At 36.3% G+C, this 19,335-nt stretch overlaps 1 protein-coding gene across 5 annotated transcripts in view; it reads left to right on the forward strand.

Moving 5' to 3' along the window:
• DOCK3 (dedicator of cytokinesis 3) overlaps positions 1–19,335 on the forward strand; it is a 688,972-nt gene that overhangs the window by 352,579 nt on the left and 317,058 nt on the right. For all 5 annotated transcript variants that reach the window (XM_050780657.1, XM_050780653.1, XM_050780654.1 and 2 more), the window contains exons 6-7: positions 4,089–4,237; positions 14,595–14,679. In XM_050780657.1, coding sequence (XP_050636614.1) covers positions 4,089–4,237; positions 14,595–14,679 — 234 coding nt within the window. The remainder of the gene's footprint in view (positions 1–4,088; positions 4,238–14,594; positions 14,680–19,335) is intronic.

Raw genomic sequence — 19,335 nt, forward strand, 5'->3', positions numbered from 1 at the left:
TACATGTGTAGGTTTGTTACATGGGTATATTGCATGATTCTGACATTTGGGATACGAATAATCCCCTTGCACAAGTAGTGAACATAGTACCTAACAGGTAATTTTTTCAACCCTTGTACTTCACCCTCTCCCCACCTCTAATAGTCCCCAGTGTCTGTTGCTGTTGTCTTTATGTTCATGAGTGCCCAGTGTTTAGCTCCCACTTGTAAATGAGAACATTTGGTGTTTGTTTTTCTGTTTCTGCATTAATTTTCTTAGGATAATGCCTTTGGGCCTATTTTATAAGGGCACTAATCCCATTCATGAGGGCTTGGCCTTTATGACCTAATCATCTCCCAAATAGTTTCACCTCCTAATACCATTTCCTTGAGGGTTGGGATTTCAACGTATGAATTTGTTGAGGGGGAAACACAGACATTTGGACCATAGCACACATGTACATGAATACACATGATGCCTCATTATCAGTATACTTCATTAGACTTGGCTAGAAAAAAAAACCACACACGCACACACCCCACATTACTTTTAATTAGTTTTCACAGATCTCAAAACTACCTAGCAATGAAACTAACTTTCCGGTCGATTCGATTTACCACTCCATAAGAGACTGTTTTATATTGTTTCCTCTATTCTCAAATCTCAAATACCCCTTCCCACTCTATTCACTCCCAGCTTATGATGTTGCTTTTTATTTCTCTGGGAATAAAGCAGTCAGAGAAAAATTTTAGTTCTCTTATTACCAGATCTACCAGCTACCTGTTTCACTACCCATATTCTGTATCTTTCCTCTCTGTGAGGAAATAGGTGACACAGAGTATCAAGCCTCTTACCTAAATCAAACCCTCCCTTTTTTTCCTCAGGATCCATCTCTTCATGTCTACTCAAGGATTTAACAGCTGCATCATCACATTTTCTCTCTCTACTAGATTACTCCCTTCAAAATTTAGTTTGAAATTTTGTCAAATCTTTAAAAAACCCTTCCTTAACCACACAGTCACATTCTGTTACCTCATTTCTCTGCTTTTAGTTACTGCAGATTCTTCAAAAGAGTTGTCTGTGCTCTTTCTCCACTTCTTCCTCTCACCATCTCACTCAAACTCACTCCAACAATTTCATTGAAACTGTTCCTGTAGAGGTCAGTGACAGCCACCACAATGCCAAATCCCCTGGCCAATTCTAAGTTCATATTTATTTAACCGCCCGCCAATGCACTTGACAAAGTCCTCCTTAAAATCCAATTTTCATTTGGCTTTCATGACACATACTCTCCTGCTTTTCCTCTCACCTCACTGCTTACTCCTTTTTGGTTTCCTCTGCTAAATACTTCTCACTTTCCTAACCTCTGAATGTTGGAAATCAATGTCGGACTTAGCATGTCCAAAATTAAACTTAGTTTCCTTCTTCCAGACATGCTTTCCAGGCCACAAAACAAGAGTGATACTTCATTAGACTCGGCTAGAAAAAAAAACCACACACACACACACACACCCACGCACACACCCACCCACCCATTACTTTTAATTAGTTTTCACAAATGATACTGTGTTCATAACCCACATCTAGTCTATCAGCAAATTCTGACACCTCTACCTACAAAACATGTCAAAACTCCAAGCCCTTCTTAACATCAGCATTCTTACCTTCATCCAAGCAGCTGTTATGCTGTAAATTGTTGCACTAAATAGCCTCCTGACTAGAATCCCTGCCTTCCTCTTTGCCTTTTTATGGTTTATCTTCAATAGAGCACTCAAGAGTGATGCTTTCAAGACTTACACATCACTCTTCTTCTCCAAATCTCCAGTGACTTCCCATCTTGCTTAGAATAAAAGCCAAAGCCCTAAAGGTGGTTTACAAAATCTCCGTTTAACCTGGTCCCTGCGCCTCTCTGCGTCATCGTTCTTCCCTTTGTTCACTTCGCTCAAGACACACTTACCCTATTCTTCCTGAACATGCCACGTTGACTTCCACCTCAAGGCCTTTACACTTGTTTCTTATGCCTGAAAAACGTCCCCAGTTTCCTTAAATGTTGCCACCTTACTTCATTCAGTTGTATTCTCAAAATTCAGCTCCCAAAAAGTCTTTCCCTGACAACTCCACCTAAAGCAGTACCTTCCCCAATTCCCCAACCAGCCTACCCTTGGCCACTCGATTTTTTTTTATAATTTATTACCATCATTAATGATTTGCCTATTGCCTGCTCTCTAGAACGAAAGTGCCATGAGAGCAGGGACTTTTGATAGCAACAAGGTGTTAGATAGAACTCAGCAGGTGCCGCACAAGCATCTGTTAATTGGATGAATGAATGAATGCTTGTGGATGTATACATGCAATGGACTATCATATAGGCTTTGATGGGAAAAAATAATTCAAACTTTCTGTTTTATACTTAAACAGGTGACTTTGTTTTATCAATAAGAAATGTTTGTGTTGGAAACAAATATCACATTGCCTTTATTGCTTAATCTTCAAGATTTCAGTTTTCCAGATGATATAGTTTGCTTAGGCTTTGCTGATTTTTGAGCTGGCAGGAATTTGTGAGTTCTCACCTTTTGCCAGCATTGTGTACCATCAGGATGCTTAACTTTTCTTCATCGGTTAAAGAAAGGAGAAGTTAAGAGTGTATGATTCCTAACATCTTCTAGTTTAAAATAATTTCTCTTTAAGATGGATCTTTAAAAGTCTAATGGGGCCGGGCATGGTGGCTCATGCCTCTAATGCCAGCATTTTAGGGGGCTGAGGCAGGAGGATTACTTAGGCCTGAGAGTTTGAGATCAGCCTGGGCAACTTATCAATACCCTATCTCAAAAAAAAAAAAAAAAAAAAAAAAAAAAAAAAACCAACCAAACAAACAAACAAAAAACATTAGCCAGGCCTGTAATCCCAGCCATTCAGGAGACTGAATTGGGATATTGCTCAAGCCCAGGAGATGGAGACTGCAGTGAGCTATGATTATATTACTGCACTCCAGCCTGGGAGACAGAGTGAGATCCTGTCTCTTAATAGAAAAAAGTCACATTAGATGATTTCTAAGTAGTGTGATATTCTAAATGCTTTCATTATAAGGTCACTGCCACCTCAAAACACTGGCTGATTCTACTGTTTTGTGATTTGCTTTGTAGCTAATTTTATTTATAGCTTCTTTGACTTGAGTTTATTTTGGCAAACATCTTTTTTAGGGTAAATCTCATACAGATATTCTACTAACATCTTAATCTGCCTTCAAAAGCATTATTTATAGATCGGTTACATCCGAAGAATTTTAATTATACGGAAACCAAAAGATTCTAAAATCAGGATTTCACATATCAGCAAATAGGACTTGAGTTTTTAAATTCATACGTTATTTTTAAGTACATCTTTTTTCTGAAGCATCTGTTCTCATGACACTTACATTTTTCTACTTTTAAGGTTAAAAACCACTATAATGTCCATAATTAAGTTTGTTAAGATGTTTCCATTTAACTCTTACAAAGGTGACAATTTTTATTAAACGGAAAAGACTGGAAATCTGTTACACCAAGGGGAGTCGGGGAACGACACACTGTTTAGAAAAGCTAATTAGAAAATTAGATGAGGCCTAGAAATCAGGAGTGAATTTCACTCCAGGGACTGTGGCTTTATATTGAAACTTCAGTTGCTTCAAAATAGGGCAAATGATTCTTCCTCTCCCAACTTGGATATCCCTCCTGGAGAAACCAGAGTTATTGCTGGATGGTTGAAATTTTTGCTTTTATGTGAACTGCAGTTTCTATGAGGGAAAACAGCTCTGGGCTCCTGTGTAACATTCTGTTCTAAGTTTAGTAACTTTGATTTCCTAAAGAAGTGAATAATCTAGGATGTGGTAGAGATAAATGCTACTTTTGCATGATCCAGATCAATTATGTTACTTTCTTAGATGTCACTATGTAGAGATTTTTGGATAGAAGGAGGTAATGACTTTCAGACTTTAAAATTAAGTTCCTCTTTATATTACCTTAGTGGTTCAGAGAAATGAGCACTATTCACAGTTTAACTATTTCTCTTTTTCTTTTCATTCCTTTTCCATATCTCTTGTATTTCATCCAACACCAAAAATGCCCTTTCAGAAACACAAAGTAGATCTTTTCTACAAACTACGCCATGTGATGAATGAACTTATTGACCTGCGAAGGCAGCTACTGTCTGGTCACCTGACTCAGGATCAGGTGCGGGAGGTTAAGCGGCACATCACCGTGCGCCTGGACTGGGGTAATGAGTAAGTATGAAAATTGTTTGGGTATCTCTAAGTTTCACTTGTGGTAACTCACTCTTCAGGGAGTTTGCACCTATACAAAGCTTCTCTTTAATGATTCGAAGACGATGTTACATTCTTCACTAAGCTTTTATCATTTTTGGTAGGAACAGTTATTTGTCCTAGTTAGCAAAGGGTACTCACTGGTTCTAGTTGCTGAACCTCTTTCAGCCTCTGTTTTTGCTTCTGGAAAGAAGAGGTAAATAATACGACTAGATTATCCTATAAAGTTAAATTTCTTTGACCTCAGATTTCTTGATTCTATACCTCCTAATCAGAATACACTTAAAAAAATTTTATTGCTTTCTTCAAACGTGAATTTGGTGTCCTTTACATTTTATAGCCATACAATGAATCTGAATGAGCATAACATACAAATGGAAACTGTCTACATTTGTACTTCAGAATATTTTTAACTACCTTGTCATTCAGTAATAGTCTTGCATTTATGAAATGACTATGATTTGCTATTGCCATCCAAGTACAATTTGAAGACTTTGGTATGGGAAGTTAGGGTATAATTTTCAATTGATATAATTGATATATTATATCCATAATTGATATAATAATATAATTTTATAATTGATATAAATGTCAGGTGCTTTTGTCTCATTCTCTTAAAATTGGGTCCACTGAACTTTTAAGTGACCAGGTTGCCTCTACTTAAAATATGCATTGCCTTAAGTATATTTAAACGTGTGTCTTCAGCTCCTTATCCTTTTTGGGAGGGGTCCACCAATAAATGAGATCTATGAGCCCATTTCTGGAAGCCGGAAAGTAGATGAAAGATTAATGACAGAGTAAGTCCATTATATGTGGAGGAAACCTTAGTTAATGAGAGAGTCAGTCTGCCTCACAGCTTCCAGAATCATGGAAGGTGGGATAGGCCTTGAAGCTTTGTAAAGGGTTTGGCTTAAAAGAGTGTCTAGGGAACAGTCTACCCCAGTCAATGAGCAGAAAGCCTGGCCAGGTATTTCCTCTTGGAAAACTGGGCAACAGGGGTGTGAACTGGGACTTTGCAAAACCCTCCACATTCTGGCATTTAAGGACTTTAAAGTATAATGAGCAGATTGCTCCCACTTAGCAGAAAGGGAAACTTGCCAGTCACCTACCCATGTACAAAAAAACTCTGCATTTCTTCTGCTGTCTTTTAAGTTTGAATGGACAATCAAGTATCACCAGATGTTTGAAGAAACGCTTCTACAGGAAAGAGAGAGACGAAGATTAATAAAACACCTGTGCCCAAAGAAAGTAAACTGTCCCCAGAGCAAATTGAGATAATAAAGTACTTTAAAATAAAACAAAACAAAAACACTTTAATATCCTCAAATAGAATCTAGAAGATCTATTATGTAGAATAAGATGCCATGTAAAAGAAATGGAGAATGTAATTTCCAAAATAAAATACTCAGAGAAGATAAATTTTATGTAATCTCTAGGAAAATAAAACAAATATATAGGCAATACATGAGGAAAGAAGTTCAATACAAAGGCTCTACCCAGGGAGGTCCAATATCAAACATTTTGCCTTCCAGAAAAAGAACAGAGGAAATTCTAAAGGAATAATAGAGAATTTGTCAGAGCCAAAAAAACAGGAATCTTAAGATTGAAAGGGCCCCACCAGATGCTTATAATAAATGGGAAAACAAAACAAAACAAAAAAAAAACTCACAGCGAGGCACATTAAGATACCTTAGTATTCTAGGAATGAAGAGAAGACTATTTAAGGGTTTTAAAGAGAAAAATAGTTCCTCTCACAAAAGTGTAAGAATCATACTGTCCTCAAAAGTTTTATCATTAACTGGGTGCTAGAAGATAATGAAATAATATCTTCAGAGTTCTGTAGGGAAATGATTTGCCAGCCAGAGTTTTATTTTAAAATACCCAACCATCTAATTAAGTGAGAGGGGACACAAAGCCATAAAGCCATTTTTAGATGTTCAGGGATGCACAAAAGTTACCTCTCATGACCCCTTCTTAAGAAGGGACTTGAGGATGTGCTCCTGCAAAGTAGAATAAATCAGGAAAGAGGAAACATGGAATCTAATAAACAGTGGATCACACCCAAATTCTTACTGTTCGTCAGTAGAAAAGAGAAAATATAACACTAAATTGGTTATTTGTGACCTTTTTGAAGCCACAACATTCTATCCTTGTTTGTTTTGTTTAATTATGCCCTCTCACGACTGTTAGTAGGATTGCTTGGCATCTACCACAGACCACCTTCTATAATAGTATATAACATGAATTTAGGTGTACCATAGATCAGTGTTCTCTAAATCTAACTTTGGGGAATAAAAATTTAGTAAAATACAGTATGTTGATGTGCAGCATAGCTACTGATTCTGCCTCTTCAAATGCAAACATTTTTATGTTATAAAATTATGTCACTGTTTTTATTTTTAAGTCAGTGATAAGAATACAGAAATTGCAAATACAACATTACTGTGTGGCAAGCAAATTGGTCACACTTGAATTGACACTAATAAATGTGTAATTCATTATGTTGCAGTTTAACTGCCACTATAGATTCCAGTAAATAGAATTATTTCAGAACTATGAGTACCTATACCTCTTTATTATGAAACTTGAAAAACAAACCAATCTGATTTTGCAATCAAATCTGAAAATATATAGATGATAGCTTAGAAACAAGTTCAAACTGTACTGGAAAAAGGCTCAGAACATTATAAATACCTCCCAGTAAATTACAGGGCTATTCCAATTTCATGACTAACTTTTTCTCAATGAAATGTGTGTGTGTGTGTGTGTGTGTCTGTGAGTTGGAGGGGTATGTATATGCATATTTTAATAAGCAAAGGTAAAAAACACAGTTCCACTCCCCTCCCTACTTTTCTTCTCCCTCTTTCCTATTTCTCCTTTTCTCCCTTCCCTACTTTCCGTCTTCTTTCTTTCTTTCCCCTTTCTTCCTCCCCTTGCACTTCTTTCCCTCCACCCCTGTCTTCCTTTTTTTTCTTGTTTCCTCCTTTCCTTCAGTGGAAAATATAGTCACTTAAAAACCTAAATAAGAACTTTGCAGGTGTGTCATTATTGAAAGGAAAAAACATGTCGCACCAAAACTGATAGGACTTTTCTTTCTGGTTTCTCCTTGAGCTTACTTTTTAAAAATTTTTCTTCCTATTTTGAAAGAAAAGATGGCATATTGTAAAAACAAAGTCATTTTATACCATTAGGTTATGTAAAATAGACTGTTCTACACAAAAGCTGAGAACAGATGACTATAACCATTGTTCCCATTTTATTCTGATAGTTCCACACTTCTTGTTCCACCACACTTTTATAAATGCCATAAAACCTTGAAGTTTAGCACATTAACATGTTGAATCATTGTTTGCCAAATGTATTTTAATGTTTTAATAGATGCAATTAAATATATGATTTTAAACTCGTTATGTCTTTAAGCTCTTACACAGACATTATAGCTCTGCCCTTTCAGACTCTATTTCACAAACTACTATTTGTTATTAGTAGTGTATTGATTAAATATGTCTACATCACTGTGGCAAGTACATGGTCTCACTTCATGCACTGTTACAATGAAATGCTACTATGCCTTGGCTGGGCGTGGTGGCTCACACCTGTAATCCCAGCACTTTGGGAGGCCAAGGTCAGGAGATGGAGACCACCTTGGCTAACACGGTGAAACCCCGTCTCTACTAAAAATACAAAATATTGGCCGGGCATGATGGTGGGCACCTGTAGTCCCAGCTACTCAAGAGGCTGAGGCAGGAGAATGGCGTGAATCTAGGAGGCAGAGGTTGCAGTGAGCTGAGATCATGCCACTGCACTCCATCCTGGGCCAGTATTTTTAGTCGTTAGGCTATTTGATCTTTGTTCTGTTCTGCAAGTGTGAATACTGTTATATCCTGTGATGTATATCTGAGTAACATTCAGTTAGAACTTCCAAGGATAGAAACTGACCTGGTCCTGTAATCTTTCATTTAGAGTTTTAATTTAGTGAGGAACTCTCCACATCTAGATAACAATTTTTTATTTTGTTTCCTGAGATTAGGAATTATTTATTTGGCCTAAAATTTGAATATTCAGACATTAAACTTATGTGACTTAAACTTATTGGCCTATATGTAGATACTTCATAACTAAAAATTATGAAATTGTATCAAATAGAAACCAGCACTTACTACATTGTGCTCTTATATTTTTAGGAACTGCAATACTAGAAGGGCATAAAGCTGTGTTCAAATTAGTCATCATCTTTGCTCAAGTGTCTTACATAGAGAATTAGTCAGTTAATTAGATCCACTACAAATAAATTTTAAAATAATTTGTCTAGTGATGTAATTTTAACTTAATATTTTCAACATCTTCTCTAAAGATGCTAAGTTTCTTGTGTCTCTAATTTCATCATTACAGTAGCTAGCTAAGTTAAAATTGCATTAACCCAGAACTGACATAGCCTAATTGATCTCTGCCTTAGAAAAATACCTAAGAAATATTTTATTCTTCGAATAATAATTTAACACAAATCACTAATATATATACATATACATGTATTTATATGTGTATATATATATATAAACTTCTGGTTCTTTTATTCTCTTTCTCCCCCTCTGTCATTTTTTCTTCCTCCTCCCCTTTTCTACTTTCTCATATTTTTACATATTCTAACCCATCTCTATCTCTTTCTTCCCACTGAGTATATGTCTCTCATCAAGGGAATTGCTTTTGGAGTAAGATATACAAGCAGTAGTTTAGTTTGTTATATGCAGAAAATATCCCCCAGTGAGTTTCCTCTAAGTAGATTTTTAGCCAGGATCCAGAAGGGTTTGTGGCTTAGTACTTTACCCTTAAGGATATACTGATATTTTCCAACTTTGGGACACCTGAAATTAGCAGAAATTTTCAATGATTTCACAGTTATGGTTCTTCCCATACCTGGTGGTGTGCTCACTGATCAGTGTCTTGCCCTGTTCACAGTCTGGGATGTCTTGACTATGTTTAAAGTATGTATGGTCGAAGTCCTGTCAAGTTTATGTTCAGTCGACTGACTAACACACACTCTTACACTGACACTCTTTTGGCATTTTTCGCTTATCATTATAACCTGCACTCTGCACTTGGTAGGCACTATGTGAACATATTTGAGTAATAAAGTGGATTTGTTTTCATGCCTGGTGGACAGTTTCCTTCTGGTTTGATGTTTGACACACAGTCATCTTTCAAACAGTTATGACTAAATTGATTTTACAACTACTTGTAGCCATTATTACTTATTATAACTTTCACAGTTATTTTTAAAAAGACAGCAGTTATAATGGAAATACCGTAAGTTAAGAATGAGAACAAGCCAACTTGAGACAAGCCCAGCTCCACTCTTTTAATATTAAGGCCACTTAGTTAACCTCAGTGGGCCCCAGCTTCCTCTGTTAGAAAATGGGTCTAATACTATCTACTTCCCAAAGTGCTTAGAGATGATGTACATAGCCCACGTAAATGTTTGGGAAAGAGTAGTAATTACTAATTATATCTTTTTATATGTTATATAAATATAAATATGCTGTGTTTTCATTAGTATAGTTCTTATCTGTATGCTGTTTTTACTATAAGCATTAGAAAAGGGCACTGCTCCACAAGAAATCTTAACATCTTCATCTTTTCTGAACTGATACTGGATCCCCATCCCCTGGGCTGCGGACCCCTGTTAGGAACTGGGCCGCACATCAGGAGGTGAGCTGCCAGTGAGCCAGTATTACTGCCTGAGCTCTACGTCCTCTCAAATCGGTGTGAACCCTGTTATAGTGAACTGTGACGCGAGAGATCTAGGTTGTGTGCTCCTTATGAGAATCTAATGCCTGATGATCTGAGGTGGAACAGTTTCATCCTGAAACCATCCTAACCCTGCACCCTTGCCACCGTCCGTGGAAAAATTGTCTTCCATTAAACCAGTCCCTGGTACAAAAGAAGATTAGGGACCACTGCCTTAAAGTATCCATTGTATATAATTAATTAACTTCAGATTATTTTCTATATTCTGTGGTTCAGATGAGGAGAGGAAAAAGATAAAATAGGACATAGAATACAGAGTATAGAGCATTTAAAAGAAATAGAGATTCAGGGCCTCAGAGAGCTCCACTTAAAGAATATTGGGTCAGGATTATGTCCTTACTAGCTGTTGTGTCCCTAGGTCCAACATGAGCTTAGCACAGAGTAGGTTCTAATATATATTCGTTGGATTATTGGAATGAATGAATGAATGATCAATGATAGATGAGAGAAGACCAAGTATTTTTGTGAAGACTGTTTACCTAAACAATTGGTAAGACCATTTCTGAAAACTTAACTCTGTACTACATATGCATGTAGATATACATAGATGTTTGCCCCCTGCTTGCGTTCATCTGTTTAAAGAGTTTTTTATTCAGACGCCATACTTCTTTGATCACAATCCCTATAGTCTAAGCCATTTTTTGGCTAACAATGTAACATAGGGATAATAATTAAAACGACAGTAGCAATTTACAATGCCAGGTACTGTGCTGGGTCCTTTACATGGATTAATCCTTACAACAGCCTATTATAGTAGATTTTAGACAGTGTGGTTTGGTGGTATACCCAAGATACAGACCAGGCGAACTGACATCAGAACCCATGCTCCTGGATACTGCAATGCAATGCATCTTTTGCTGTGAAGATAGAGATCATGTTGACCATTCCCTGTGCTCGATGTTCACTATTCTTGGAGTAAACCATAGGAAAAAATAGCCAGGAGCCTCTTTTTGAGAGTGAAGTTTGTAGTGAACACATATTGGTTCTCACTGTCCAACATCTCTGCCTTTTTCAAATGAGGATAGTCACTAATATAACTGGCAAACTACCCTTTCTCCATTAAAGATAGTCTTAACAGGAGGAACTCCTTTTGGTTTTTTCCAAATCACCCATTAATTATTCTCTTATTTCTCAAGATAATGAAATTACAAAACTGAAAGATACTGTGCTCTAGTTACTTTTAGGAGAGGGAAAACACTCTGCTTTCAAGAGAGGATTGACATGAAGAATGTGAACATTTGCATGACTCAAAGCTACTGTATTCTCTATGTCTAACACCATTGGTAGGATACATGATAGTTCCTCAGAAAGTTCTGTGGGGTGAATGGATATTTATATGGGTGGGTGGCTGACTGTACAAGCAAGCTAAGGTTGCCATGATGCTAAGATAGAGTTCTTATAATACCAGTCTCCAAACATGGCCATCACTGTGTGGTGCACTACCACAGAGGAGCACATACACTCAATTCTAGGCCTAATGACTTAAGTGTCATCTGGATATTTTTTAAACTGTTGTATCTAATACATTTTTTTTTGAGATGGGGTCTTGCTCTGTCATCTAGACCAGAGTGCAGTGGCATGATTTTAGCTCACTGCAACCACTGCCTCCTGGTTTCAAGTGATTCTCACGCCTCCGCCTCCCAAGTAGCAGGGATTATGGGCACACACCACCACACGCAGCTAATTTTTGTGTTTTTAGTAGAGATGGGGTTTCACCATGATGATCTTGAACTCTGACCTCAGGTGACCCATTCACCTCAGCCTCCCAAAGTGCTGGGATTATAGGCCTGAGCCATGGCGCCCAGCTGAAAACATTTTTTTTTTGAGACAGGGTCTCACTCTGTCCCTGAAGCCTGAATGAAGTGAGACAATAATAATGCACTGCAGCCTCAAACTCCTGGGCTCAAGTGATCCTCCTGCCTTAGCCTCCTGAGTAGCTGGGACTGCAGTCACATGTCATCACAACCTGGCTAATTTATTTATTTTTTTTTAGAGATGGGGGTCTCACTGAGTTGCCCAGGCTGATCTCGAACTCCTAGTCTCAAGCAGTCCTCTCTCCCTGACTTCCTAAAACTGTGGGATTATAGGCATGAGCTACCGCACCTGGCCATAAAAAACACCTATTTTGATTATATTATTTACTCATTCTTTTTTGTTGTTGTTGTTTCCTTATTGTAGACTAGTTCACATATATTTTTAGATTTTGGATAATTAAAGAATATGTATGAAACGTTGTCTCTTCATTTTTTATTATTTTAAAAAGTTTAAATAATGTGACTACAGAAAATTTTGAAAGTGTTTTAAATAGTACTATTTCAGTTTTCTAATAAAAATGCTAATATTCTTGTGATCTTTCCATTGTTTTTCCATATCTCCATAGAAGTATTTTAAATATTTGAGATTATATCTGCAAAATTATCTTTATAATGTCAGTTGCTTTTTTTAAGAAGAGAGGTAGAAAGGATATACTGCAGCTCTCTCTTAAACTCCATGAACACCACTGCCTTTGCATGCTCTAACCGTTAGAAGCCAGAGGCCTGAAATTGTTTCAAGTAAATGAAGAATAGCTAATAAGAGGTGATGGAACTGAGTGTTTCTTTGATATAAGAAGTCAGGATTCCAATTGTAGAAAAATAAAATTTCATAGATTTAAATGCATCAACTTCAGTTGGCGTAGTTTTATCATTAGATTGTAAACCATCATGGATAAGACCAAAAGTTTGTTACTGATCTCATTATGCAAAACTGTGGGTTATTTTTAACATTTGATTCAAAACCTTTTTCTCTTTAAAATCTCATTTTTTAAATTAGTGGATAATAGAAAAAAACACTACTTTGACAGAAAAACGTAAGCTTTTATCCTTTAATAGTCATTTATCCTTTAAATTATCATTTAATATAATAGTTTTTATCCTTTAAATTATCATATAATATAATAACATGTTTTTTCTTTTTTTCTTGCCTGCTAGAAAGTGTACATCTAAATTTTAATTCTTAATCCTAGTAACCATTTTAGCATATGCTATTAGTACGTTTGCTTCTATAATACCTCCTCCATATAGGTTTGATTTTCCATTTTTATTTTATCAACCTTACTGCAATGTAATTTTATCATATTTTCCTATAAACAGGGTATAAATTGTAAATGAATCTGAATTTTGGATGTGCACCTGATTTTATTTTTAACGATGAGTTTTATGCACAGAAAGAGCTTACAGATTTAGCTGTGCTAGCATATTCTAAAATAGTTCATAGTCTAGTTGAAGAGATAAAAAAAATCTTTCTTCTTCTATAATCCCATGGAATGCTTTTGCCAGACACAATAATTCATAACCCTTGTTTTGTAGTAGGGTGGTCACAGAGTGTCTCCAAAATTCTGATGAGAGTTATAGACCCTCTCATCAGAAAAAATATATAATGAATACACACACAAACTCATCCAGTGTCATAAGTAGTTTCAGAGGTCTACAACCCTATAAACTCCATTGAATTCCTGGCTTAGAACTGTTGTCTTAGAGTGTGAAAAAGGAGCTAACATTTATTGACCATAAATTAGATACCATTTTGAACCCAAAATGTCCAGAGTTATTTCTGCTGCCCAGTACTGCCATTACCATCACTTCTTCTTACTGCCCCAAAGATCCTCCAAATACTATTGTCTTGAGTAGTAATACTTGTTGGTTAAACTTTTATCTAACATTTCTTAAAATATTGGTGCTAATGCATAGCTAGGTCTTTACCAGTATCAGTATTAATTAAATTGAAAATGAGATGAAACTCAGCCAAAATATACATCTCTTTGAACACATGGACACAGGGAAGGGAACAACACACATTGGGGCCTATCTGGGGGTAGGGTGAGGGGAGGGAGAGAATTAGGAAAAATAGCTAATACATTCTGGGCTTAATTCCTAGGTGGTGGGTTGTGAGGTGCAGTAAACCACCATGGCACATGTTCACCTGTGTAACAAACCTGCACATCCTGCACATGTACCCCAGAACTTAAAAATAAAAAATAAAATAAATGAATAAAGAGAAAAAGATACATCTCTTTGAATTTAGTAACTTTTAAGAGGTGAATTTTATGTGTTTGTCTTTGAATTACATCCTGAAGATTTTTTTTCATCCTAATGAAACTAATGCATAACTAAACCTTGAGCATGTTTGTCAGATGGGGAGAAACAGAAAAATAAACATGACTTATTAATGATCTAAAGAAAACCTATCCTTAATGAACTCAAGCATGCTGATATAATGTAATACTGAATGAAACCTTTTTACCATCATGAGTGGAACTGCCTGAACTGGAATTGTGTCAACCTTAAATCCCTAGCCTCATTTATTTACCCAGAAGTGAACACAATTAGATGTTGCTTTATAAAGACATGTTCCTGCTAGGACAGTGTCTGATCGTCTGTCCACAAGATGTGGCAGGTGTGGGTTCCCAGGCACATAAAGAGAGATAAGTAATATGAGTACATGGCATACTGAATGTAGTCTCTCTCTTTACTAGACATTTGGGCCTGGACCTGGTGCCTCGGAAGGACTTTGAAGTAGTGGACTCGGACCAGATTAGTGTCTCAGATCTCTATAAGATGGTAAGAAATCTAATATGAGGTAGCTTGTTCCTGCATACCTCATTTTTTCTCTTTTGTTTATTTTCTCTAATGTTATGAAACAACATTGCTAAAATTATTATTTTTTGCCTCTTTCCCAGTGTATTTAAGTGATATTTCTTATTTTGGCCATATCTATCATTCTAGCTTTCCAAATGGGATTCCAATGTAGTAACCTACGGATACTGGGCTTACTAGATTATCTAAGCATTACTTCTTTGTTGACTTTCCTGGTAAACCAGAGCTCCTTCAGCCTGCAGCATAACTAAAGTTATGTTTCTTTCCTCTCATCTGTTTAAAAGACAAAGTTGTTAAAGCTGGAAAGAGCCAATTATTAGGTAATAGAGAAATTGAGCCTGGAAGTAATGTACCAGTCTTTCTAGAGAGACAGAACCTGATATAGATTCTTAGCTATCTGTTGGTTATTATAAAAATCTATTGGGTTGACTAATCAAGATTACATTTTATAGTCTGGATGCAAAGTGAGTAAATGAAGGGTACAATATTTTAAAGTAAAATAAATAAACAGAAGAAACCTTAGGTGGTGGCAGTTATGCTTAGACTAACAGACTGGATAAAAACTTATTTTGAAGAGTATGTATTTGATGAGTATGTATTGGTGAGATTTATAAGTTTTAGAGTCTGTTTAAGAAAGTAATATTTCTAGGGAACTTAGAGGGTACTAAGTATATTGCCTGGACAAGGACCTAACGAAATTTGCCTAATATGCTAATAACATATCAATTGCTTCTGCATATTTCCTTGTGTGTACTTACTAGCATACCCAAGCAATTGTGTACAGTTGCTTTAACTATGCTGTATGCAATGCAATAGGTTGATAAGTGTGAGATACAGAGATTAAAGATAGCTGGATGTGGTGGCATGCACCTGTAGGTACAGCCAGCTACTCCGGAAGCTGAAGTGGTAGGATCGCTTGAGCTCAGGATTTTGAGAGCAGCTTGGACAACATAGTGAGACCCATCTATTTAAAAAACAAAAAGTATAAACAAGACTTATCTATTCCCTAAAGAATCTCACTATCTAGGATATTGGTTTCTAATCCCTTTTGGGTCATAGAAGATCAGGTGAAACTTTCTCCCAGGACAATGCAAGTATGCTTTGCATACAAAGTTTTATGATCAATTTTAGAGAATTGATGGATAGTTTCTCCTGATGCTTGCTGTGAAGCCCATGCATGGACCGTATGTTAGAAACTCTACTCTAGTGGAATCAATAGACCACAGTCAAACAGCCATACGTGTGCTGCATATATGTGCTGTGTAGCATAATTTAAGTATACACTGATGCTCTTAGAGGTAGTGACTGGTTTCCTGGGAGTAGGAAAGGAGAAGGAAAGACATTCCAAAAAGGCACACAGCATGTGGAAGTGGCAGTTCCAGGAAACTATATAAGATATTTAATAACTTCAGCATGGAGTACCACTAACTCATGTTAGTTAGTGGGAGTCAGGCCAAGAAGGAGACAAAAGTCAGACCATGAAGAGCTTTGTATTTCTCAAATTAGACTCTATCCAGTAGTCTGAAAGAAGCATGAGAGTGACATAAGCAGATATTGATTTCAAATGTTGACTCTGTCTAGAGATAATATAAAATGCAAAAGACTGGAATGAGGGAGGAATCCCATGCATAGAATTCAGAGACCCACAGTAGTGATTCAGGTAAGAAAAATGGCTAGGCAGCAATGGACAAGAAATACAATAAGAATGTAGATGTTTGGAATTAAAACTGATAAATTTTGATGATCAATTAAATATGGAAAGTGAAGAGAGAATGAGAGTTTGAAACTAAGAATTCCCCTTGGAGTAGTTGGAGGATGCTGTGTTCTTGATAAAGGTTTTGGATTCTATTCTTAGTGTGACAGTAAGCTTGTGAAGGTAATTGAGCAGGAGAATCACATGATCAGCCTTACATTTTTAAAAGATGCCTCTGATTGCTGTGTGGAAAAGGATTGGAGTGGGGCAAGAATAGAAGTAGAGAGGAGTCATTCAAGCAGGAGATCTTAATTTCAGTAGCTTGAGCTAGAGCTGGAAGAGTGAAACTAGTAAGAAGCTGTTGGATTCGGAATATATTTTGAAGTCAGAACCATAGTTGTTGATAGATTAAATTGCCGTACGTGTATACAAGAAAGGGAAAGGTCAGAAAAGAGTTATACCTGTGTTTTTGACCTGCCTAATTGTATAAAAGTGAAATGGGAAACCTTGTGGAAGAAGTAGTTTGCAGAGTGAGGCAGGTAAGGATCTATAGTTCTGATTTTCTTTTCACGTTTGAGATGCCTTTTAGACATCCCACCAGAGATGCTGAAAGACTAGAGCTCATAAGTGAAGTTCAGATAAAACAGTTTTAGAGCCATCATATTACATATGGTATATAAAGCTGTAGGGCTGAATTAGATGACCACCCCCTTGCCCAAACCTTCATACGGTGAAACCCAGTGGCCATACAGCACTTCCAACCAAGCGTCAATAGGCAAAGCTCTCGCATAATGTTCACTATTTGGGTGATGGGTACACTAGAAGCCCAGACCTCACAGTTTTGCAACATCCATACAACGAATCTGAATCTTCAGAAAAGAGAGAGACAGACAGAGAGAGAGAGAAAGAGAAACAGAGAGAGACCAAAATGAACAACATATAAAAGGACCTTGGAAGAAAGAGACAGCCCAACAGAAGAAAATGGTGATTGCTGTCTGCAGAGAGAAATGAGGAAACAGTTAGGAAACAGAGTACAACAATCCAAAGAGCTTTACAAAATTAAAAAGCAGATTACTGGATTACACTTGGAATAAAGGTTAGAAAATAGAGAAAAATCTCCCTGAAAACAGAACAACAACAAAATAAAGTAACAGTAGGAGAGAAAAGGTTTAAAAGTTTAGAGGTTCAATTCAGGAAGCTCAGTATTCAGAAGAGAGAATAAAGAAACAAAGAAAGACAATTACTGAAGGAATCATATTAAAAACTTTCTCAGAACATGGATATGAGTCTCTAGATTTAAAGGGCCCAACATAATTATGAAATTTCAGCTCACTAGAGATAGAGATGAGCTTAAAACTTCCAGAGAACAAAATGGATTACATACAAAGGATTTGTTGTAATAAAAACATTTGGCTTTCTGATAGCAGCATTAAAAATTAGAAAACATAAGACCATTGCCTTCAGAATTCTGAGGAAATATAACATTCAACCCATAATTCTGTATTTACTCAGCCACATTATAAATCAAGTGGGAGAGAAGCCTAAAGAGAATTTTGGTCACTCAGAGTCTCAAAACAACAATAATAACAATGCTCTTTAACTCCTTTTAAGGAAACTACTGAAGAGTAAGTTATTCCTTCTAAAATGAAGGAGTAAATCAAAAGGTCTACTGTGTGTTATCCGGGAAAGGGATTCTGACACAATTAAAGCCCTGTTTATTTCATTTTCTGCTAAATGTTCTGTCTTTTTTATCTCATATTTTGCTTTTTCATACAAACAGTTAGATATGATAAAAAACAATTAAAGGAGTCCACAAATTTATTAAAAACCACTTAGGATTTATATGTTAAATTGCACAGTAAATGTTTTGGTTAAATCTTAAAAGTTCAAGATTCAAAAGAATATCCTTTTAGAACCTTTTTGTGTTAACATGTAAATCTATTACTGGAAATTATGAATACTTTATATGAAACTTTCTGATTATAATACTCCTTGCCATTGATTTTGGGGAAAAAATCCTATATGAATAAGATTATACTTAAAGTTTACACTCATAGCATTTTTTAATAAAAAAATGAAGCCTCCATGCAAATGTTGAATGATAATGATTGATAAAAGTCTCTTTAAATACACAGTTGGATTTTGCATTCTTTTTGTTTGTTTTATTTTGTTTGTTTGTTTTGAGACAGAGTCTGTCTTTGTTGCCATGGCTGGAGTGCAGTGGTGTGATCTGGGCTCACTGCAACCTCCACCTCCTGGGCTCCAGCAATCTTCCCACCTTAACCTCCCAAGTAACTGGGAGTACAGGTGCGTGCCACCATACTCAGCTAATTTTTATTTTATTATTATTTATTTATTTATTTATTTATTTATTTATTTTGGTAGAGACGAGATGTCGCCATGTTGCCCAGCCTAGTCTTCAACTCCTGGGCTCAAGCGATCCTCCCACCTTGGCCTCCCAGAATGTTGAGATTATAGGCATGAACCACCGTGCTTAGCATTCTTTATGATGAAAACCAGAGGAAGTCCTTAGTGCTCTTCAATTTTGCATCATAACAACTCTAAATCCATTTTAAACAATAGAAAATTGGTGCTGCCGAAAATATAAAGTATTTCAAAAGGCACCACAAACTATTTTTGTTAATCTTAATTAGCCATGCATCTTTGTGAAATGTGACACTCAAAAATTACATAATATGAGAGTTTCTAAATTGTGGCAAGATGTAACAGAATGCTCACATTATAGCCCCCTGCTTCATTATTATCCATCCACATTATCATGTATTGGGATTTATGTTTGCTTGTTGTCTTCTTGTGTTAATATTTTTAATAGCTCAATGTTTATACATTCATTTCTGGGATAAATCAATTAGATTCTTTACTAAAAATCAGTGATTTTATATGCTTCATCCTTTCATAGATTCTGA

This window comes from Macaca thibetana, chromosome 2 (assembly GCF_024542745.1).
Source record: "Macaca thibetana thibetana isolate TM-01 chromosome 2, ASM2454274v1, whole genome shotgun sequence".
In the NCBI taxonomy this organism is placed as follows: Eukaryota; Metazoa; Chordata; class Mammalia; order Primates; family Cercopithecidae; genus Macaca; species Macaca thibetana.